The sequence below is a fragment of the Phyllostomus discolor genome, chromosome 1 (assembly GCF_004126475.2).
Source record: "Phyllostomus discolor isolate MPI-MPIP mPhyDis1 chromosome 1, mPhyDis1.pri.v3, whole genome shotgun sequence".
NCBI lineage: Eukaryota > Metazoa > Chordata > Mammalia > Chiroptera > Phyllostomidae > Phyllostomus > Phyllostomus discolor.
Genome location: NC_040903.2, coordinates 72,997,269 through 73,021,143, shown reverse-complemented (window position 1 = coordinate 73,021,143; position 23,875 = coordinate 72,997,269). Strand labels below are relative to the sequence as shown.

General features: G+C 40.1%; 1 protein-coding gene across 8 annotated transcripts in view; it reads right to left on the bottom strand.

Moving 5' to 3' along the window:
- The window catches only part of CELF2 (CUGBP Elav-like family member 2), a 501,843-nt gene that overhangs the window by 302,110 nt on the left and 175,858 nt on the right, over nucleotides 1-23,875 (bottom strand). The window contains exon 1 of one of the 8 annotated variants that reach the window (XM_036024636.1): nucleotides 5,770-5,933. The exons of 4 other annotated variants lie outside the window; for them this stretch is intronic. In XM_036024636.1, the coding sequence (XP_035880529.1) occupies nucleotides 5,770-5,822 (53 nt within the window). In that variant the 5' untranslated portion in view covers nucleotides 5,823-5,933. Of the gene's footprint in view, nucleotides 1-5,769; nucleotides 5,934-23,875 lie in introns of those variants that run through there. 3 more of the 8 variants (XM_036024625.1, XM_028507266.2, XM_028507260.2) reach the window with 3 other exon arrangements.

Genomic DNA, 23,875 nt, shown 5'->3' with positions numbered 1-23,875 from the left:
TACCTTCTTACCCACTGTTCTTCCTGGTTCTTGGCTGTTGTGAGCTTCTGGACGGCTCAGACTCCGTCCTGTATCAAGGGTGATATATCTTTGTTGCTAGATTGGTTATGATTGCAGTATGACTTGTTTTGGCCCCTTATACAGATAAAAAAATCACATTTCAATTTATTAAGCTTTAAAATACTCCATTATTCCTTTCAACATCTGTTCCCATTTATATAGACTAAAGCCTGAGAAAAGTGAGGTTTGGGATACTTTAATTCAAAGACCTCATGAACACGTAGCAACAAAGAGGGGAGTTGGGACTAGAACTCAGAAGCAAAAAAACTGCTGATATTTTTTTTTTGCTTTCTTTTCCCTTTCTTATTGCACAGCTTAGACAGTGGCAACATTAGGAGATGTGTACAAATCAAATCCAAGATGGAAATGCAGCCGCAGAGGAAGATCTGACTTGAAAGTATCAAATATCCAATTGTTATACTTTCAAGTTGTGGGCCAGGGAAGGACTTCGTTGACTTCTGAGTTACAATCCCTTCCTCCATGAGCTGGGTGTCTTCTAGGCCTGTTGCTTTACCTCTCTCGGTTTTTTAATCTGTAAAATGCGAATAACAGAACTATCACTAACTCTTGGATATCTGTGAGAATTAAATTAGATAAAAGAACCATCTAGTGTAGTGCCAGGCATAGAGTTGATTATTAATAAATTTTGACATTATTCCTTACCTCAATCGTAACACTCCCCCCTGCCCCCAATCTTTGTTTAAACCTAGAACTGGCAGGTGGGAAGGGAAAGAAAAATTCAGTCTTAATCTTATTCTATTGCATTAGTTTCCACTGACACTTCCACATGTAAGGCCAGCAGCCAAAGCCAGAGAGAAGAGGAAGGTTGTGGTTTGTGGAGAGCAGGCACTGAACATCCAGGGGCTTGGAATGAGATCTCATCCCTTTTTATCAACTCAGTTTCCAGAGAGAAGGTCAAAATCAATCCTAACTGCTGCCACCAGGAACTCATGCCACCCACCTCCAACTCAGTACACTTTCACCTACAGAGGTGCTTCTTAAATCCCCTCTGAATGACCAGTCAGCCACCTCACAGAACCCACAAGGGAGCTAGGGTCTCAGACCAAGATATTAAAAAAGCACAATGTGACAAAGACTACTGCATTGCAGGGCCCACAGTGGGCCTGAGGTGGACAGCATCATGGGAGGGGTGAGAAGCATCTGAAGCATGTCTGTATCAGGCACGACTGTGTCCATTCTAGTTGGTTCACACGCCATCTAGAACCAGCAGTGCCATCCATGGGTTTCAGTGGAGGTATTACTGACTGCAGCTGCTGCCTTTCTCAAGACAGGCATTTAAAAAGCCCCAGTTACTGTGGCTCTATCAGCCTTAAAACTTCAAACCTCAAGCTCTGCTTGACCAAGACAACAAAGCTGGTTGAACTGAATGATTTTATAGGGAAATTCTAGTGTTTCTTTTTCTCTGAGGGCATGCTGGCAAGTCCTGCTTCATAAACTCTAGTGATTCATCACAATCCTGAACAGCCAATCATGGGCGGGTCAACTTGGAATGGGCTGAGGCGGCAGCCCGAGCTGTCCTGGTAATACATGGTGTTCTGGGCCAGTGTCATCCTCTCCCCACAGATGTTGTTTCCTGTTAACTCTGATGGTCTTGACATACAAAAAAAAATGTGCTTGGGATCAGTCACAGTGAGAACGCTATGGAGAAGAGAAGCATACCTGTGCATGATAATTCTTAAAATCAAGTAAAGCAGAAGATCACGTTTGGGAACAAACTGTACCTCATACCTCATCCCAAATTAGGGTTAACCAGCACAATTCTGAACTGAGTGGAGGTTCAAACTATCTCTCTCTCCCTCTCTCTCTCTCTCTCTCCCCTCCTCTCTCTTGCATGTATGCCTGGCTTCCATCTCAGTCCGATCTTTGTAGATTGGTGCCACGTGATCTGAAAGATGCTATAGCTCTAGGACACTTCATTCGGAGTCTTAATGGGCTACAACCTTAAAACCTCGCATATGCTTTCCTTCCTCTGACACCTTCTTCCCAATGTCAGTTAAGGAAAATGCCATGGATTTTAATCCTCTCTAAACCACTGCTGCCTTGTTTTTCCTGCAGAATAAAAGTCACTGTGAGTTTAGAAAAACTCCCAAAGCCAATAAACATTAGAGAAGCAATCAATAGTTTTATGAAAGGGGAAATCCCCCAGGAATTACCAAAATGTAGAAAGAAATTCACAAAGGCTAATAAGGACAATCGAAAGCGTTATTGCAACTGAACAGACTACTTGTTACCGCTTGAAGAGGTACAGAAAGATGCTCTGGAGCTGAATGAGACACCACTAAAGAAGCTGCAGTCTTAGTGACTTTTACAGAAATCTCTATCCAGGAACCTAACTCGGAGGTTTCTAATTTCCTCACTACCACGATTACACCAAATCAAGGTGTGTTTCTCATCTACAAAGCCTGACCCCTTGAATGGGAGCAATCATTCCCACACTGCACTCTTCCTTCTGCATTTTACCTTTCTTTTCATCATCCTTGGTGTTTCCAGGGCTGTGAGCAATGAACTTTCCATCAGCCACATTTTCACCTAATTAACCCCCCTGATTACAATAATTAGTATTGATTCACTCTTGGAATGACTTCCTATGTATTCAAGCACAATCTGTACTTGCTGTAAAGTTCCAGATATGAATATTAATCAAATACTCTTCTTTGTTTTTCAGCCCCAGAAGGATATTTTGCAATTGTATACACTCATATTAAAAAAAAAAGAAAAGAAAAAGAAAAATGGTGAGGTTTTATTTTAACAAATAAAGGAATACTAATTAATACATTGAGAGTACAGATCTCAGACCGAACACATCTAATGGGTATTTCCGAGGCTTGTGTGTGACCGGGCTCAGGATATAATCGTTACTCTATTGAAAGAAGCCATTTCCCAGTTTGAATCTTTTGCTGTTCCTTTTCTGCAAGTCTGGGCTTAGACTTAAAATTTACTTTGGTATTTGTTTAGGTCACTATCGAGGGGAATCATCACACATAGAGGCTGATGGCAGGATACAGATTACATATCTTGACACTGTTGTGAAAATAGGTGTAGACAAGTTTGCCAACTTCAGACAATCTCACGCCTTCCCATCAGGCTAAAGGAAAAGATAGTATGTATGTGGAATGCTGGAAATGGGGTCTCTGAATTCTGGCTTGTAATGGACCAAACCATGAGAAGGGGTTTCCCTCCTTTTGGACCTGAGAGCAGAAAGAAGTCCAAGTGAATAGATCTCAGGTAAGTAATTATAATTTAGTCAAAAATTCAAAATGGAGGTTCTGAAGTTATATCTTTTTTTTTTTTTTTTTCAGTATCCTACTTACAGTGAGCTGGGAAGCACAAGAGACTACTTTTCTTCCAAACCACAAAAAATTGCTTTGCAACCTTTGTTTTGGAATAAAAACTTCTCAGGAAAGCAGAATCTAGGTGTGCTGGCAAATGTGGGCTAGCTTCAGTTATAAAGCTTCACCAATTATCTTTTATGAGCTCATCCTAAAAGCAATTATTGGCATACCCGATGGAGTGAGCAGTTCAGATCCCATTGGAAGTAGGAGAACATAATAAGCACGCATTCAAAATCCACTCTATGCACAATGGGTAACTTTTAAAATATCATTATGCTGCAGATACCTTTTGGGTCTGCCCAGGCTCCAAATATATTGTTCATAAAAGAAAAATCTATACTTGAGAATGCAATTTACTTAGCCTGTAACATTAATTTGAATTATTCTGAATTAAGTATTTCATAACATTTCAACTTAAGTTTAAAAAATTGAAATGTATGTCCAAACTCTAAAAAACAGTTAATATTTCATAACTGTGTTTTCATAAGAAATGCATCTTGTTCCTTATTTACCAGTAATATCACTAATTTAAACCACAATATAATCAAAGAGGAAATATTTATCACTAAATATTTTAAAGTTTTGCCCCTTCAAATGATTCCCCTTCTGTTTTTAGAAATTAGGTTCTTAATCTCTCTCCATAAATTTACTAACATTTTTCAAAATATTGCTCTGGCACAAGCAGCTAATTAAAGCAAAATACTAAAATGTTAGGTAAAAATTATTCTTTATGAAAACCAATCTCAGTGAGATGATTTTCATGGAAATCAATTACCATTTAATATTATAGGGTCTGTTCTTTTATATCTAGTATGAGAAGAAAAATCATTTCAATATTATGAGAAATTCAAACCAGATTTTTCCATTTTCTCTTTTTGAAGTCTCGCTGTATTCACCTTAGAAACCAGTGCTTATGTTATAAAAGAAAGATTTTTGAAGCCGTGAGAAATGTTTGCCCTGCGTGGAAATGCGTCTTATGAGCACATAACCGTATTTCAGAAATCAGTATGTTCCATAGAGACCTGTAACTTACCAACTTAAAAGGTTTTATAATAATGGTTTGTGACCAAAATTATAAGGGCAAAAGTTCTCACTTGCCCCTGAATTTCTAAACTGTTTGTCTATCTGGATGTCAAGAGTGAAGATACAGGCTAAAAATTATAATTTACTTAAATATAGAAATATCCCTCTTAACTTCTCTCTCTCTTGCTACCTTCCATAAGTTCACCAAATTGGCAAATTTTAAATCCCCAAGTATAAATACTGTAGGGGTATGTCTGATAACAAGGCATTTGCCGGAATGATAATGGTATTACAAGCAGTCTCAATCAATATGTTTCTTTCTGTAGTTAACAGAGAGGTAAGCAATAAATCTCTAACTTAATCCAACCGACATAGCTGCAAAATGCAAAAAGCTCTATGAACGGCACATATTAAATTTTTTAAAAGCACAAAACCCACAAACAAGTAGTGCTAAAAGCTTTCATTCTGTATAGTCTATACAAACAAGATTATAGCAGATAAAAAGGGTGTTTAGAAAGAAAAAAAAAAAGGCCCAGACATGCATTAAGCTAGTTTGACAGCTCCATTGTTCAACCGGTCCCATTGTCAGACCCAAAGATGTATTCAGTGCTACAATGTCTGCTAGCAAATAAACAAAAGACTACATTTTTCAAAGCAGGATGCCAATTCTCTCATAATTCTTTCTCTGCTTCCAAAAGGTCAGTGGTGGCTCATTCTCAGTATGCGAAAGAACCCTGACATAGATGGAGGAAACAAATATTTGTTTTCAATACATGGGACCCAGAACGCCGTGCATGAACAGAGGTATTTAAACAGGTACACATTTTGGCAAACAGGATAAAGTGACCCAAACCTGGTAACACAGAAGGGCTATCTAGGTAGGCTAAGTCCAGATTAGAGCGGTATTTGGAACGCAAGTCTAATATGGGGGTCTCCTTAGCTTCTTTTTCGGTGATTATTCCATGCAGAGTGCATAATAATGAAAGAGGCTTAGACATTGCAAAGGAAAAGACAAACCAACAGCTAGATTCAGAGCCTTTAAAATGAGCCACTGGCCACTCACAAATCGCAGCGAGCAAAAACATGCTAAGCTTTCAAAAGGCAACTCGTGCAAATAGAACTCGCACACAGCAGTCCCTTTCCTTTCTCTCGCTTGCTCTCTTTCTCCCAATCTCTTGGTCTCGATTTTGTTTCCCTCTTTCTCTCTTCCTCTCCAGATTATTTTTTTCTCTTCTAAGATAAGGAAGCTACTTGCTTCAGAGCATGATTATTGTTTCAGCCAGTTCTGGAAACAAGAAAAACATACATTAAAACAAAGGCCACCACAACATACCTTAAAAGCAGCTCCTCATTTCTCATAGTAACAGCAGATTTGGGACAGCGCATGCTTTCTGCACTGAGACACTGATAGTCTCAACAAAGCCAGTTCAGAAGTGCGCTCAAACATCAATGCCACAGTAGCTGTTCACTAATGCGCGCGCTCTCCCTCTCCCTCTCTCCCTCCCTTTCTCTCTCTCTCTCTCTGTCTCTCCCTCTCTCTCTCTCTCTCTCTCTCTCTTGCCCCACTCTCTTGTCTAGTCAAATTCTGAATGGTGGAGCAAAGGGGCTCCTGCAGACTCACTAAATAGAAATAATCCTCTCTGACAAGTTATGTTGTCTAGGCATATTTTCACATTAGTACACTGTGCTGCCTATAGGGGTCTTGTGTGCATTCACTCAAGCCTGGCTGGTGTTGGTTCTCCTAATTACTGTCTTAAAAAATTGGAAAGAAAAATAAGGGACTCATTTACCTTTCTCCTATACATTTAATAGCAGAGCAAATTTCACATTTTCTTTTTGTTATCAACTATCAGCAGGCATCACAGACAACAAGAGAAGATTTGGATAGATTGGTGTGCTGGAAAGGATTTTTGCTTCTCTTTTCTGGGACACTCAATTCACAGTTGGATTCATCAGTTCCTCTAGTCTTGTCCTCAGGAACAGTGACAAGGTCAAGACCCTTAGTCCCACCCTGGGTCATGGATGTGGAGGACAGAAATTAGGGAACTTGGATATACTTAACAGAGTTCCTGCAGATCAGAGCCATAATCAACCTGATGTGGGGCATCTAAGGGAGGCAGGCAATGCACAGATTGTCACACTGAAGTCCTAACTGACACTGGAGCATCTTCCTCGAAAGGCCAATTGGGTGCTCTTTTCCAAAATAAGAAAAACCTGCTTCCCTACTTTATTATACTCACTGAGCTTAGCATACAGTTAGCCAGGGAAAATACACATTACATTTGTGTTTATTGGAATTAAAAGAATCCTGTGCAGATTAGCCAAGGAAAACAGCAAGTTAAACACACACAGAAAAGACGAGATGCTATAGACATAATAGGCAGTTGTCCAAAAGTGCAAATGAAGGCACCGCTCCAGGAGGTGTGTGCTGATGGGAAACCAAAAATGCTCTCATCCTGGATGGAACAACACAGAACACAGCCCGAAACAGATCTGGGTCACTGGATGCTAGTTTTCTCACTTCCAGGCTCCAAGTACCTCCTCACCTGTCTCCTGTCAACACAACCATGCTCCTCAGTAACAGCCTGGAGTTCAAGCTTTTGTGGAAATAATCGAGGGGTGGAGAAAAGAACAATGAGCTCCCGTTTCCTTCGTATTTGAAGACCTGAAATATACCCCAATATCTTCGTAGATCTCTGACCTCTGAACTTAGCCTTGACCCACAGCTAGGGAAATGGAGACCTTCTGGAGGGTGATGAAGGTTCTTTACTCTCCACTGCACAGTAATCTCGCTTAGAGTATCAACTGGCCTGAGGACAATAAGCCAAGGTGACAGCAGTCATCGTCGCTATTTCTGGAAGGCAGTCAGCTAACAGGATAAATAACCTGACAAAGGTCAAATAATGAAATGAGAGCCCTGGCCCTAGAACCACGATATGTTTACATTTCCTTCCTTCCTTGTAGCCTATGAAAGTTATAGAGTGAATATATAAAAGTGAATGACCTTGCCAGGGAAAGACAGTATAAAAAATCTAAGATGTTCTTTGGGAGCCAGATAAACGTCATGTAAATGAGCTTAGACCCAGAGACCTTGGAGATAAAGGGTCTGAGCCGTGCCCTGGGGACCACTGGTGGGTGCTGAGGCAACAGTCCCTTTACCTCTCTGCAGCTCTCTTTGCCCCAGCAGCTAAGTGGGGGCGACTAAAGTGAATGTGTTTGAAAGCACCTGAAGAGCCAGGCAGTAATGAAACTGGGTGTGTTCTGCCACTGCCAATATTAGTAAAAAGGAGAATGAGTGAACTGCCATAGACCACAGTTTTGTCTGTTAGAGACAGGTAAGAATATGCTGCTCAGACAGAAATCCCTTTTTTTAACACTTCCATCCAGTTTCTAGTGTGGCCTAAACAATGAAGCAAGTCCTAACATATAATGATAATGCTTTTGCTTATCCATAAATAGATCCTTAGCATCAGAAGCCAGTGCTTTGGTACATGCTGCTATTCCTATAATGAAATGAATTATGGGCCCATAATAATAAGGACTGGGATTGAATCAAACCATTAAACATTTAATTTTCTCTCCACTTCCTTTTCAGTGTAGGTACCTAAATAATGAGACAACTACAGAGGTAAGAGTGTTGGACTTGTCCAAACTCCATTACTGACAGATTGAAAGTCTTATATCCACCAGTTGTATGTGCTGAAATTGTGATTGTAAAGCTGAATGAATAGAAAAAAGGTATGCTATCTTTACATTTGCATATTGTATTGTACGTCTTTGATTCATTCTGAATCCACACTCGATTAATCTTTGTACTTCTTAATCCATTAAATCAAATAACTTTCCCTTAGCTGGTACTTAATAAATATTAGCTAAATAAAGAGATGAATTTATTTTTAACTCTTGGAACTTTGGAGAGAGGACTACAATTGGCCTGTGCATATTCAAGGTTTGAACTTCATAGGTCCATTTATATGTAGACTTTTTCCAATAAATACAGTAATGTAAATGCATTTTCTCTTCTTTATGATTTTCTTAATGACAGTTTCTTTTCTCTAGCTTACTTTATTGTAAGAATACAGTACATAATACATATAACATACAAAATATATGTCAATTGACTGTTTATGTTATTGGTAAGGGTTCTGGTCAACAGTAAGCTATTACTAATTAAGTTTTGGGGGAGTCAAAAGTTATACATGGATTTTTAACTGTGTCCCTAACCACCACATTGTTCAAAAGTCAACTGTATTTTATTTTCAAAATTCTTTTTATGTAGTTTCCTCAACAAATATGCAGGGAAAAAACCACACTTTTTATTTTAATTCAGTCATTTAGTTGGCACAGCAGACAATACTGAGAATTCCTTACATGTGATTATGTTTTAAATTTCATGCCCCTTTCACATTTATTAGCTAATTTAGTCCCCATAACAACACTGTAGGCAGGCAGGGCTGATAATCTTACATCTCAGCTGAGAAAGTAAGTTCAAGTGGAAGAAGATGGAACGACTTGCCCACAGAAGGTGCAGTAATGACGGAGCGTGAGGACTCAGCCCACAGCCCCCGGGCCTGCACTCCAGCCACAGCGCCACAGTGCGGCCACCTGCAAGCAACCGGCTTAGGCACACACCCAGCAAGGCGGGGCTTCTAAGTGTTCGGTGTAACGAACTGCACCCTGTTCCAGTGTGATAACCTTAGAGGTTAGGTAGTAGATTAATGCAAAATTGATTAAAAGGTTATATTTTTGACTACTAGTATTTATCAATTCCTTTCAAAGAGTTATTTCAACTGAAGGTTGAATTAAAACTAGGCAGACTAAGCACTTTAGGGGACAAATTTTTATTTGGGGGGTTATCTGCAATGGCAGTTAATTTAACAATCCTGATTATTAACTTTGTAGGGAAATTTTTTCAAAAGGATTAACAGAGATAATTAGCAAAACAAAAACTTAGCTTATCGCAAAGTTCTCTATATCCCAAAAGATATTTTTAACTTTATAAATGAAATGTTTAGCTAGTAATGTGAACTTGGTGAGGGAAAAACTGGAAAAGCACTGCAATGTGGGACTCCAGGGGTGAGCTGAGAATCAGCCCTTTAAAGTTACATTATATGTGCAGTCATAAATTATAGGTAATTTCTACAATAAAAAGCTAACTTTCTAAATGCAACATTAACGACACCAACTTTTTTCTGCCTTGTATGCCTGTCTTGTCTTTGCATTTGAGTGTTTGCGTTGCCAGGGTAATGGGAAGTACCAGTTCGATGGGAGTGTATGACATGAGGTGTGCTGGAGACATAGGGTCAAGGAACACAGATCAGTCCTCTGATGAAGGGTGGGACAGAAATCTAGCATGTTTCTCAGGTTCCTGTCCTAAAAGAACACTCTTGGAATGCAGAGGTATGGAGGACGTAAAATCTATTTAGTTGCTAGTTTCAGATACTTAGTTCATTCAGGCTGCTATAACGAAATACCACAGACTAGCTGGCTTGTAAACAACCACAACAGTTCTGGAGGTGAGAAGTCCAAGATCAAGGTGCCAGCTGGCTCCTTCTTGCTATGTCTTCCTGTGACAGGCGGGGCTAGGGAACCCTGTGGGGTCTCTTTTATTAACAGCAGTGATCCCAAGCACAAGAGCTCTGCCTCATGATCTAATCACCTGCCAAAGGCCCCACCTCCTAATACCATTGCATAAGGCATTAGGATGTCAACGTATGAATTTGCAGGGGGACATAGCAGATACCACAAATTGCCAGGTTTAATTAAGAAACATGCCATATTGTTATAAAAGATGAAACAACAACAGAGAATTGGTAAATACTGAGCAGTGACCAAGGTCTACAAGAAATAGATCTCCAACATACTTGGTGCATGACAGACACACAGTAGGTGCTGAGTAAAGTTGTTAAATCTGTGTGTTAGTGGATGTGTTTCCACCCAGACCTGGTATGGAGCAGGAGACACAAAGTTCCTGATTGTCTTTGTGAACCTCAGAGGAAGGGTCTCCAAGGGCAAAGAGGGGCAAGGCAGTAGAGTCTGCACAGGGACCAGCCCAGAGCGGCACTCAGCGGGAGCTGGAATGAATGGAATATGGAACAGTCCTGTTCTTCCAGATGCCAGTGACCCCTTTGCCTCGAGGGGAAAACCCTCCAAAGGCAAAGGGACACAGGTATCACAAGTCACAACCTGAAACATAAAACTGACAGTTGGCCTGAAGTAAAACCTTAGCAGTGTTAGTAAAGAAAGGGTTTGATGGCAATCTGAGGATCCGTGTACCATGAGTTCCTTGCACTTGAGCACTCCAAAAACTACCTCTAAGTCACATTTCAGAAGCAGGGGGCCACTATCTCAGTAACAAATCCATGGGCCCTGAGTGCCAAACTGACTTTCCTTCCTAAGCCAAGGGACTACTTAGTCACCTTCAAAATGTTTTCTAGGATGAGAGGGCTATGGAGGTGAGTAATTAGCAAGAATAATTGTAAAGCCCCTTAAAATTAGAAAGTATCATCTTTATCAATAAGTAGGTATAAATAATAAGCCATAAAGTACTCAGAGCTCCAAGAAGCTACTTGAAAATAGACACTAGATCAATTTAAGAACTATTATTATAAAGAGTAATAGTGACGGCTTGCCATGAAGGAAAAGAGTTCTAAAAACAGACACCATGAAGCAGATTTAGAGAACTCTTTCTGTGCATATAGGGAAAGGTTCATTGAACACAGAAAGAAGAAAGTAAAGGATTTCCCACAAAAAGAGCATCATAAATAGCCTCATTGATAAAATAACTAATTTCGGTCTGTGAACCCTTATAACGTAGCAAATAACATGTTCACAATTGAGTGATTATTTTTGGCCTAATATTTTGCCAACGGCTGCCCTTGGGCAGATGGGAAATCTTAAGAAAGCCAGAGGTGACTATATATAAGTTAGGCATTAACATTTGCACAGGAGATGGGCCAAGCTTATTATTGCTATTTTTAAGGCAGGCACATGCACACACAGCCACCATTCTGCCTGCTCAAACTGCCATGTCAGAGAGATTTCTGTAATGGACATGGAGTTTGGTGCACTTGGGGATCCCTCTTTCTTAGTGGTTTTGATCTTAGGGAATCCGAAGAAGTTAAAAGCACAAGTGTAATGAAGGCCATCAGTGAAGTAGACAAGTCTGCCATGCGAAGGTGAGACCAAGATGGGAATTCATGTGGTTTTATGATAGAGATGAAAGAGAAGCACAGATGGCCTGGGAAAGATGCTTTCCAAACAACCATAATACAGCTCTTACAGAATGTGCAGGTGCTTTAAATGTTATACTTCTGAATGTATTGCTCTCTGAAATTATATTATCTACTTATATACTTGTTTATTATCTCTTCCCTCACCTGCACCTAAGTTGCATAAAAACAGGAACTTCGTTTTATCACCACTTTAGAATAATATGTGGCATATGGTAGACACTTAATAAACATTTGTTCAATGGCTGGATTTCTCTGTGAAGCATTCTTTTTGTTAAGTGACCTAATCTCAGTGGCTTACAGCTATATAATACAATTGGTGAAAAACTCACCATGCTCAACTATAAACAGTCAGTAGGCTAGAAGTTCTGAGGGACAGAAAGATCAGGAGGTCCTATTCCTGACTTTAAGGACTTTATACACTCATTGACATGCAATGATAAAGCCTGTTGCTTCACTTTTTTTTGGAACTTTAACTCACCATTTGTATGAGTACACAGAGAATGAAGTAATCAATGAATATATTTCCCTTATTACTTGCCATAACGCTGACATTTGGGAACTGATGAACTGCAGGCAGGTAGGACAGGGCACTGACGAGGAGATGAGTAGACAAACTTTCAGAATTAAGGGCAATGGGAGTTGGAGGATAAGTTTTACAATGTCTTATGGAAAAAGCCAGTGTCCTTATAGGCCAGGAACAAGAATCAGAAGTCAGTCTAATTTTTGCTTCATTCATTTGCAGGAGTAGATCTACTCTGTGTGTTTAACTCTTTAGCTAACTGTGCCATAGTTTGAAAAGTTAGTGAGTTGATCTCCTTCTCCCAGGGAAGGCCTGCTTACTCCCCTCTTATCTCACTGGGTCCCCAGGGACCTGCAGCAAGTTATCTTCTTATTAGTTCCATCTTCTGCCTGCCATTCAAAACAAAACAAGACAGTAAACGCTATTAAATGCCACATTCATTTCTTTAAGTCAGTTCCTAATGAGATGGATCCTCACTTTTAAAAGTGTATTAATTTTATTTTGTTTCACCCTACAGGGCTAGATATTCAACATTACTTTGACTTCTCTATTCCTGTCATATATAATTTGTGTGTGTGTGTTTATATGTATATATAAAATGTTTTAAGTACATGACTAAGTCACAATCTTCAAAGGAAAGGTGCTAGAGGCCAAAGGGGTGATGGAGATTAGGCAGAAAGGACACAGCAATCCACACCAAGCATTGGCGACAGAAGCCATGAAAGGTTTTCGAGCAGCTCTAGAAAGTTAGCTCTGGTTTCAGCATCAAGCATGAACTGAGAACAGAGAGAGGCCCGGAGTCATGGAGGCAGTGGGTAAGCCAGCAAACAAGGAAGAGGTAACGTGGACTGTGAGGCTGGTTCTCCTACTCGTGGACCACTCACTGCCATCATCTGAGATGCTCCATGTAAGACTGAGTAACTCCATTATCAGAGCAATCCAGTAAATCAGTATTATTGTCCACATTACACAAGTAAGGACATTGGGAGCCTGGGAGTTGAAGAAAGGCCCAAGTTGACTGGCAGTAAGTGCTGGAGATGGTAGTCAGGCTTAGCTGTATTCACTGTGCCTCAGAGATAAGGTGGTAAAAGATCTTTTAGTGGCAGCAGGATCATTATATGGACAACCGAATAGGTGGGATGAATACAGAAGAGTGGAACATAATCCTGATGCTTCTAACATGGACAATTGGGCTAAAGGTGGAAAAAACAACAGAAAAAGGTAAAATAGAGTAGATGGGGAAGATAAATGATTCCACCGTGGATAAACTGAGCTTGCGATGTCTGCAGGCAGGCCTTCCGAGTAGAGGAGGCATAGAATTACCTCCTGCATGGGTGATGAGAGCAGCCAGGAGGAGTAGCGAGGGCAACAAAATAAACCAAGACCAGAACCCCAGGGCAAATCAAAAATTGAGGAGGAGGCAAAGAAGGATGCTTCAGTGAAAGGGAGGTTTGGACATATTACTGAAGAGTTTTAAACTTAGCTGGGGAGAGAAAACATATGCACATCAAGCGTTGAGCTACCTTGCTGTATCTGATCCCAATGAATTATTTGTTTGGATGCTAAACGAAAAAGCAGGGCAGTACAAATAAGAGGCAGGAAGGTTCTGAAAGTTTCAGGAATCCGTCGGGAACTGGGGCGATAACTACAGAAGACAGCCTAGTTTGAAAGGGAATCGAGCTACTTTCACATCTGCATCTCGAACCCAGTTTACAGAACAGAAAAGCAACAGCAAAAGTCATTTTTGAAGATGTCTGTGAATGCTGCCAGATAAGGATTCTGAAAGTTATCAGGAACTATAAACTATAGACTTGGAGAACATTTCCTGGGTCAACTATTTTAAACTTTTTAGTGAAGTGACATATACTTAGAGAAAAGCACCCATGAGTATATTACAGAGGGAACTTCACCCCGATGAACAAAACCTTGGGTCTGTCTTCAATCCCATAACCAAAGCATGATTTGATGACTATAAATATATAGGAACTAGAATGCTTGTGAGTAAAAATTGCCTGCGAAGCAGTGAGAGTCAGCAGAACCATACCTTTTCTGGAACCCACTGACTTTTCACCACCTACATGACCCTGATTCAGGCTCTCAGGGTTTCCAAGGAGACCCTCTCTTGCCAGTCTCACCAGTGCTGATCCATTCTACCTCTTCCACACAGCTATGTCTCTAATATCAAATTATGGCCATATGTGCCTCATGCTTGGAACCCATTAGAACTTTCCCCCTGCCCTGACGATGAAGTCCAAGCCGCACAACGGGGTCATGAGGCCTACCCACATCGCCAACCCTGTCTCATGTGTTTTCTCACCTGGCACACTGTGCTCTTTCCCCACAGACTTCTTTTGAGTCCTCAAATACCTGGTTATTGTTGCCTCTGTGCTGTTGTTCATGCTGTTTCCTACTCATGCAAAACTCTCCTGGTGATCTCCAACTCCCACCAGATTTATTTCTGCTTTATTTATTGAGCTTAAATGTCAAGTGCTGAACACAAAAATATGTGCTCAAAAATACTTGCTGGCTGGCTGAATACATAAATAAGTAGAGGATATTGCCTCAGTAGCAAAGGAAATACAAAGATGTCAGAATACAGTCCCAGTTAAAAAAAAATATGATAAAACCAATCAACCACACTTTTTTCTTTTTGAGGGACTACAATGTTAGTTTTCTAAAGTTGAATTCAAAGGAGCTACTAGTCATGGGCTCTGCCCTCACAGAATGTATGATCATGTTAGAAAGACAGAACTTACCCATACAAAACAAGGACAATCGATTATCTATTGCTGTAGTAGTTTATGAGCCATGAGAGCTCCAAGGAAGGAAAGGTGGGAGTTGGCTGGAGCAATCTGAGAGTCTTTCATGGAGGAATAAGATTTGAGGCAATCTTAAAAAGTATGATTACACATGGGGAGGCCACAAAGTGGAGACCAGACTGAAGACAGTTTATGTGGGAGACAGTGAAAAGAAATTCCGAATAAAATAGCACAAGTATTGACAAATGTAGGGAAATTAAAGAAACTAGGAAGAATGAGGCCAGACTGTGAATCTTATTAACTGAGCAAAGGAATCTGGATTCAACATAATAAGCAATGGGGATTCAGTGTAATTTCTGGATCAGTAAATGAGAATCCTCTCCAAATATGCCAATGAGAAAGTTAGAAACAGCTCTGGCAGCTGGTAGGCCATGATGTTTCCAACTTATAAACAACTCTTACAGAACACAGAAATAATCAGACTTTGAGGCTCTTGTAGAACAAGAGAAAGACAAAGACATTGCAGCTACAACAATAATGAAATATCCCCTTCTTCCAACTGCTTATTTCCCAGTGATGTCTGGCTCTGCTTTAATCTTCCTAATCTTTAGATAAAACTACCAAGATCCCTGGATTAGTCAGCTGGGGCTGCTATAAAAAATTACTGTGAACTGGGTGGCTTAATCAACAGAAATCTATTTCTCACAATTCTGGAGGCTGGAAGTCCAAGATCAAGATATCAGAAGAGCTGGTTTCTCCTGAGGGTTCTCTCCTCGACTTGCATACAGCCACCCTCTCTCTGTGTCCCCACACAGGTTTTCCTCTGCGCACATACATCCCTGTTGTGTCTTCCTCTTCTTATAAGGACCCAGTTCTATTACCCTTATGACCTCATTAACCTTAGTTACCTCCTTAAAGGCCCTAGCTTCAAATACAGACACATTATGAGATACTGGGGGGTAGGATTTCATTACATGAATTTGTGGCAGGGTAGAGACACAATTCAGCCAATAACAATACCCAATACTTCTTAAAAACACCCAATCAAGAACTGTCTGCTTCCTTAAAACTTTCTAGTATGCGCACAAGCCCTATGTCCGTACTAAGTCCCTTCCTAACTCCTTTTTCTCAGGTGCCCCATCATACACTGGTGAGCATGCTCCTTTGCTACAGCAAGTTATACCTGACTTTGACTCGGAGTGTGATCCTGGGGACTTTGGCTTTTGGGCTTCCACACAAGGATCTTCCACATTCCTGAACCTTACCTTTCCCATGCCTTGTGCCTGCCTGAACTGCCATTCCTCCTTCCTGGTTATGTGCTGCTCATCCTTCGAGACTCAGTTCAAATATCACCTTCCCTTCAAGCACTTCCTGATCTACTCTTTCTCCTACTGGAATTAGATTTCCCTTGTCATGGCTCTGTAATTTGTCAACCAGCCTTGGCTGAACTACATTTCCCAGACTTGACTTTATCATTATTTTTAATGTGTCTGGGGAGGGTACGCCACAGGAAGATTCTCAGGGGGGTGAAGAACTGAGGGGAAGCAACTGCCACTGTCGCTGGCGGGCTGGGCCTGTAACTGCTCTACCCTCCCACGATCCTCCCTGAGTGTCTGTCACTTCTGGGCCAGGGCTATGTGTTTACCTCTACCTTCAAGGTCACCAAGGCAGAGGCAACAAGAACTGACATGTGTTCAGTCCATCCTTGAGCACTTCCAGCTCAGATTTCTGGGTTCTAGCCTGCCCTTGACCTCTCCCACCCCCACTTTACCATCACCTTCTTTTCTTGACTGTTTGGCCTGTGGACATCAACTTTAGCATCAGATGTGGAGGAAAAACCTTTACAGAGACTTCCTAACCTACTGCCAGAACTGTGTGAAGTCAAATCCCTGTACTAACTGTCTAGCCATCTATCTATCCTACTGCCCCTGCTTCTCTGGTTGACCCTGACTGCCACACCCCTCCTCTGAGATAAGTCTCTGTACCTTATCCAACCCTTAAATATACTTCTCTAGTACCATTTGTCATACTTTACTGTCATTATTTGTGTGGTGGATTAGATTATCTTGCTAGTTCTTCATGCCCTGTCTCTATCATCTGACCTATAGTGCACTGGAGTAGGTGGAGTATATTTCCCTACTCCAGTGGCATTGGGCTTGACAATGTGACTTGTTTCAGCTGTTAAAAAGTCAGCAGGCATTGTATTAAATGTGCTTGTGTGGTTTAGTTTGGGTTTTTACGTTCCGTGACCTGCCATGAGAAAAGCATGCCCCTCCCACCAGGGCCTCAGAACAAACACACATAGAAAAGATCTCAGCCCAACTCACAGACTGGAGCCAAGTACAGCGAACTTACAGCCTGAAAGATAGCCGCCTAACCCAATCTGCCAAACCACAATTTACCCGCAGACTCACAGTGTAAGAGTAAGTGTATAATGTTGCAAGCCGTATTGTGAAATCATTAGTGTACAGCCTCATTGCAGCAACTGTCTAGTAAATTACTTTTCTTTTCTGTAGCCCAATTTGATTGTTTGCTCCTTGAGACCAGAGACCATGGTGACAATTTCTATTTCTCTAATGCCTACTAAAATGCCTGATACATAGTAGATGTTCAATAAATGTTTGTTACATACTAGAATAAATCAACAAATGACCAGATGATCAAAGAACCACATGGAGGAAGACATGAAGGGGGTGTTAGAAAAAATAAATTAACAGAGGCACCTAGGATGGAAATGAGGAAAGTGAGTCTAGGAGCAAGCGTTAGTAGAATGTGGTCTGTGCAAAGCCATGCAAGAGAATGTTACCTGCCCTTTATTTTCTGATGATCAAATGTTCAAAAGGCCACAGACGTTCCATGTGACTCCAGTAATCTTCGAAGAACATTTTTTTCCCTACCGTGAACTTGCATGAGTCTTTTGGGGGGCAGCTGGCATGAAAAGCAGCAGTGCCTGTCTAGAGTCACTATAATGTTAGGAAAATTAACAAAAGTTGAAAAGCCTGAACCTCCTGAACCTCCTTCAGAAAAAAAATGAAGAAAACAAAATTATCAGGAAGTAAAACTTTCCTATTGTCCCTTCAGGTGACTTTGTCTCTGTAACCATCTAATCTGTTGTGGTGAGTTTATGGCCCTCTTGACCTACTGATCTCTTTGGTTGTTGTTGAAAGGCTGGGGTGTATCTGAAGCTCCCAGCCTGGTCACCAAAGGTCTATGCTGCCTGGGCAAACACATGGGAGATGAAAGCAGGTCTCCACAGAAGAAGTCCTCCCAGCTGAGACTGTTGTCACATTCCCTTAGAGCATGTGTCACGGGCCTGTCATTAGAATTGCTCCTTACGAGACAGAGCTTGAAGGATGCCAAATTCATTAGTGTTTGCAGTTGAACTTTTCAAACCTTTGACTTACATTGAACAACACACACATACATGTGTACACATGAATGTCCAACACCACAGATATGCACACACATTCTACTGTGTTCTTATTTTAAATATTTTATTTATTACTTTTTAGAGAAGAGGGGAAGGGAGGGAAAAAGAGAGGGAGAGGAACATCAATGTGTGAGAGATACATCTGTCAGTTGCCTCTCACACACCCTCACCCGGGGACCTGGCCTACAACCCAGGCATGTGCCTTGATGGGGAATCAAACTGGTGACCTTTTGGTTATCAGGCCGCTACTCAATCCATACCAGCCAGGCCTATATTGTGTTTTGAAGAATAAAAAGATAGTTTGCTTATTGTTTGGTGCCAATCATAAAATGAGATTAAAGCTGCTCTTTTATGCATTTCAAAGTTATACTCACCAAACTCATGCTTTCTCTAAGCTCTGAATTTCAAAAGGAATATTTCATAAGAACAACCTCCTTTTAACACACACCACACCTCAAAAACCTGCCGTAATCATGTGTTCGTTTCCATTTCTATAAATGAGAAAAACATTTCCGGGGGATCCGAGATTGTAGAGGAGTAAGTGGAAGCTGCTCAAACCTCCTCCCTGGACTAAACTGGAATTACAGCTAAATTGTATAGAAATTATTCTGAATATCCAACTGAACACTAGCTGGAGAGAGGCTCTATAACGCAGGACAGACAGAAGAAACCAGTTCACCACAATGAGACTGACAGGGATTGTGGAAGAGGTGTGAGAGGGCTAGCTGGGCTCCCATGGGTGGCAGCTGAAGTCCTCGAGGAGGGATATTTCAGTGGCCAGGGATCCCTCTGAGTAGTGTGGGCTCTAAAACAAAGATGGGCTCCTCAGCCTATAGCACCAGAGATGCCCAGATACAAAGAAAACCAGACAACATCCATCTGTGAAAAGCCTGTCCACTAGGGAGCAAAGGCTGGAGATGGAGAGAGCCTCGTAAAAGGACAAAACACAAAATTCCAATTGCAGCCACTTACCTTGGGATTTGCCAGAAGTGGGGCAGAGTGCATTACTGACACATGAAGAACTCTGGGGCTGGTGGTTTTGGGGAGAGAACTGAAGGAACAGCTGCCACAACCCATGTACCAAGTCATCCCCTACACGGCAGGAGCCAGCTTTCTCAGGCAGAGCACTCCCCACCAATTGGCTGTAGCCCGAGAAGAAGCAATAGCCTCACTCACAGGAATTACTCTGCCCTATCCTGTGGAGCTTAAGCTGGTTGCTGAGGAACACAGCTGGAGGTTTTCTCAGTGATTAAGTTTAACAACTAAGGCAGATCTCTGGGAGTTCTGAGACTTTAGCTGACCCTCTCCTGGGCCCAGTCCTGGTAAAAGCTGACCTTGGTGCACACCCTGGTTCCTTCTGCACAAACCCAGGCCAAGCAGAGGGAGCCAAAAGCTGTGGATTTTTGATAGTTCCAAACAGGTTGCTCAGGGCCAGTCACAGGCAGCATCTGACATAGGTCTGCACTGGAGTCTTTGCAGGTCTACATAATACATAGGGACAAACACAAAGAGGCAGCAAAAGTAGAAAGACAAGGAAACAGACCCCAAATGAAAGGACAAGAGAATCCTCCAGAGGAAGAACTAAATGAGAGGGAGGCAAGTAATTTATCAGATATAGAGTTCAGAGTAATGATTATAAGGATACTTAAAAGCATGAAAAAGAACACAGAAATAATAAAAAAGGACCAGTCAGAAATAAAGAATGCAATATCTGAAGTAAATAATACACTGGAAGGAATAAACAGTATGTTAGAGGAGGCAGAGAACTGACCCAGCAATATGGAAGCCAAGGTAGGAAAAGAAACCCGAGCAGAGCAGCAAAAAGAAAAAAGAATTAAAAGGAATGAGGAGAGCGTAAGAAACTTCAGGACAACATGAAGCGTAACCACATCTGCATCATTGGAATACCAGAAGGCGAAGAGAGTGAGCAGGGGATTGAGAACCTATTTGAAGTAATAATGACTGAAAACTTCTCTAGTCTGGTCAAAGGAAAAGACACAAAAATCCAAGAAGTTCAGAGAGTATCAAAGAAATATAAACCCAAAGAGGCCTACACCAAGACATATCATAATTAAAATGGCAAAGCTTAAAGACAAGGATAGAATCCCAAAATTCACAAGAGAAAAGCAAGTAGTTAACTACAAAGGAGCTCCAATTAGTTTGTTATCTGATTTCTCAACAGAAATATTTCAAGCCAGAAGAGAGTGGCATGAAATATTTAAGGTGATGAACGGCAAGGACCTACAATCTTATTTTACACAGCAAGGCTATCATTTAAAATGGAAAGAAATAAAGAGTTTCCCAGACAAGAAACAGCTAAGGGATTTGTTCATTCAAAACAAAGCACAAAGTGAGCAGAAGGAAATAACAAAGATTAGAACAGAAATAAATGAAATAGAGTCTTAAAAAATGATGCAAAAGATCAATGAATCCAAAAGCTGGTTCTTCGAAAGGATAAACAAGATTGATAAACCCTTAACCAGACTCATCAAGAAAAAAAGAGAAAGGACCCCAAAATAAATAAAATCAGAAATAAAAGAGGAGAAATAAAACTGACACCAAAGAAATACAGACTGTAAGAAAATATTATGAAAAACAACATGCCAACAAACTGGACAACCTGGACGAAACTGATAAATTCCTAGAAACGTACAGTTTTCAAAACTAAATCAGGAAGAATCAGAAAATGAAAGACAGATTGCACCTAGTGGAATTGAAGCAGTGATCAAAAAACTCCCCAAAAAGCAAAACCCCTGGACAGAATGGCTTCATACATGAATTTAACCAAACATTCCAAGAACTAACAACTGTCATTCTCAAACTATTTCATAAAATTCAAGAGGAGGGAAGGCTCCTAAATTCACTTTATGAGGCCAGCATTATCCAAATTCCAAAACCAGATAGAGACACTACAAAAAGAGAAAATTATAGGCCAATGTCTCCAATGAACATAGAGGCTAAAAGCCTCAACAAAATATTAGCAAACTGAATATAGCAATGCATCAAAAAGATCATACACCATGATCAAGTAGGACTCATTTTAGGAATGCAAAGTTGGTACATTTGCAAATCAATAAATAATCACCACATAAACAAAATGAAGGTTAAAAACCACCTGATCATATCAATAGATGCAGCACCCACTTATGATAAAAACTCTCAACAATGTAGAGATAGAGGGATCTCTGTATGGACATAGTATGGAATAGTATGGACATTTAATATCATGAAAATGTCCATACTACCCTAAGCAATCTATAGATTCCATGCAATTTCTACCAAGATTCTAATGATATATTTCTAGAACAAATATATTTAAAATTTATATGGAACCACAAAATCCCCACATAGCAACAGTGATCCTGAGAAAGAACAAAGTTGGAGGAATCATGCTACCTAATATTAAACTATGCTATAAGACCATATTAATCAAAACAGCATGGTACTGACATAAAAACAGACACATAGATCAATGGAACAGAATAGAGAGCCCAGAAAAGAATCTGTACCTTTATAGTCAATTAATACTCAACAGAGGAAGCAAGCACATACAATGGGCTACAGATAGTTTATTCAATAAATGGTGTTGGGAAGATGTGCAGAAAAATGAAACTAGACCACCTTTTTATACCACATTCAAGAACAAATTTAAAATAGATCAAAGACTTTAATGTTAGACCTGAAACATGAAAAATTCATAGAAGAAAATATAGGCAGCAAAACGTCAGACATTGCTTGTAGCAATATTTTATTGGATATAAATCCCCAAGCAAGGGAAACAAAGGAAAAAAATAAATAAATGAGAATACATCAAACTACAACGTTTTTTGCCCAACAAAGGAAATCATCAACAAAGCAAAAAGGCAATCTACAGAATGGGAGAACACACTCATTGATACATCTGATAAGGGGTTAATATCCAAAATTTATAAAGAACATACAAAACTCAACCCCCAAAAAGTAAACAACATAATTAAAAATTGGGCAAATGACCTGAATAGACACTTCTCTAAAGAGGACATACAAATGGCCAAAAGACATATGAAAAACGCTCAACATCACTTAATTATCAGAAAAACGCAAATTAAAACCACATGAGATACCATCTCACACCTGTCAGAGTGGCTATCATCAATAAATCAACAAATAGCAAGTGCTGGCCAGGATATGGAGAAAGGGGAACACTTCCGCACTGTTGTTGGGAATTCAGACTGGTGTAGCTGCTGTGGAAAGCAGTATGGATATACCTCAAAAAATTAGAAATGGATCTGCCTTTTGACCCAGCAATTCCACTTATGGGAATATATCATTAGGAACCCAAAACACTAATTTGAAAGAACATAAGCACCCCTATGTTCATTGCAGCATTATTTACAATCATCAAAATATGGAAGTAGCCCAAGTATCCACCAGTAGATGAGCAGATAAAACAACTATGGAACATTTACAACAGAATACTACTTGGCCATAAAAAAGGAGGAAATCTTGCCCTTTGGGAAAGTATGGATGGACCTAGAAGACATTATGATAAGTGAAATAAGCTAGTCAGAGAAAGACAAATACCCTATGATTTCACTTGTATGTGGAATCCAATGAACAAACTGAACTAATAAGGAAAATGGGGACAGACTCATAGATGGAGAGCAGGATGACAGCTGTGGGGGTGGAGATTACAGGGTGGGGGGATTGAGCAAAAAGGAGAAAGGACTCATGGACATGGACAACAGTGTGGTGATTGCTGGGGAGAGGGAAGTATAAGAGAACTAAATGGTACTGGAAAAAAATACAATAAGATTAAATCAAAATGGGGGGTTAAATGGTAATGGAAAAAAACCAATATAAATAAATAAATAAATAAATATGAAAGGAGAGAGAGAGAGAAGCATTTCCTAGGAATCTATGTGACGGCTCGATGGCCGAACATCTAGACCTTTTGGGAGCCCGGATGGGAACATAAAACACCCCGAAAGATACCAAACCACGTTGACATATGTAGAAAAGTGCGCCATTTGGGGTGTTTGCGAGCAATTTACTGAATGCACTTCTGGGCTGTTTCAGACTGAAACAAAACTTGTTTTATAACAGTTGTTCTTCTAAATAATTCTGGGAAATAATTCCTTTGTTTTTAGCCTTTATTAAACATCTTACTACAATAAAACTTATCAATATAATACTATACTGAATTCCCACTGAATATATGATATTGTATTACTAAAACTTTACTGTTAAAATGGTCCTAATTTGGATGCCGTATATCAGATTTAGTGATTATTTGAACATAGATTGTAATCCTTTAAAAATAACATGTATTTTTTAATGATTATAAAGCAATTTATATTCACAATTTTGTTGGGAAATATAGATAAGTATGAAGAAAAATTATCATCACCTATTTCTGACTAGAAAAATAATTGTTTAATTAATATATTTCCTTTTGGTCATTTTCAATGCATTCATCTTTTTACTATAAAATTAGGTTGTATTAATCATATAGT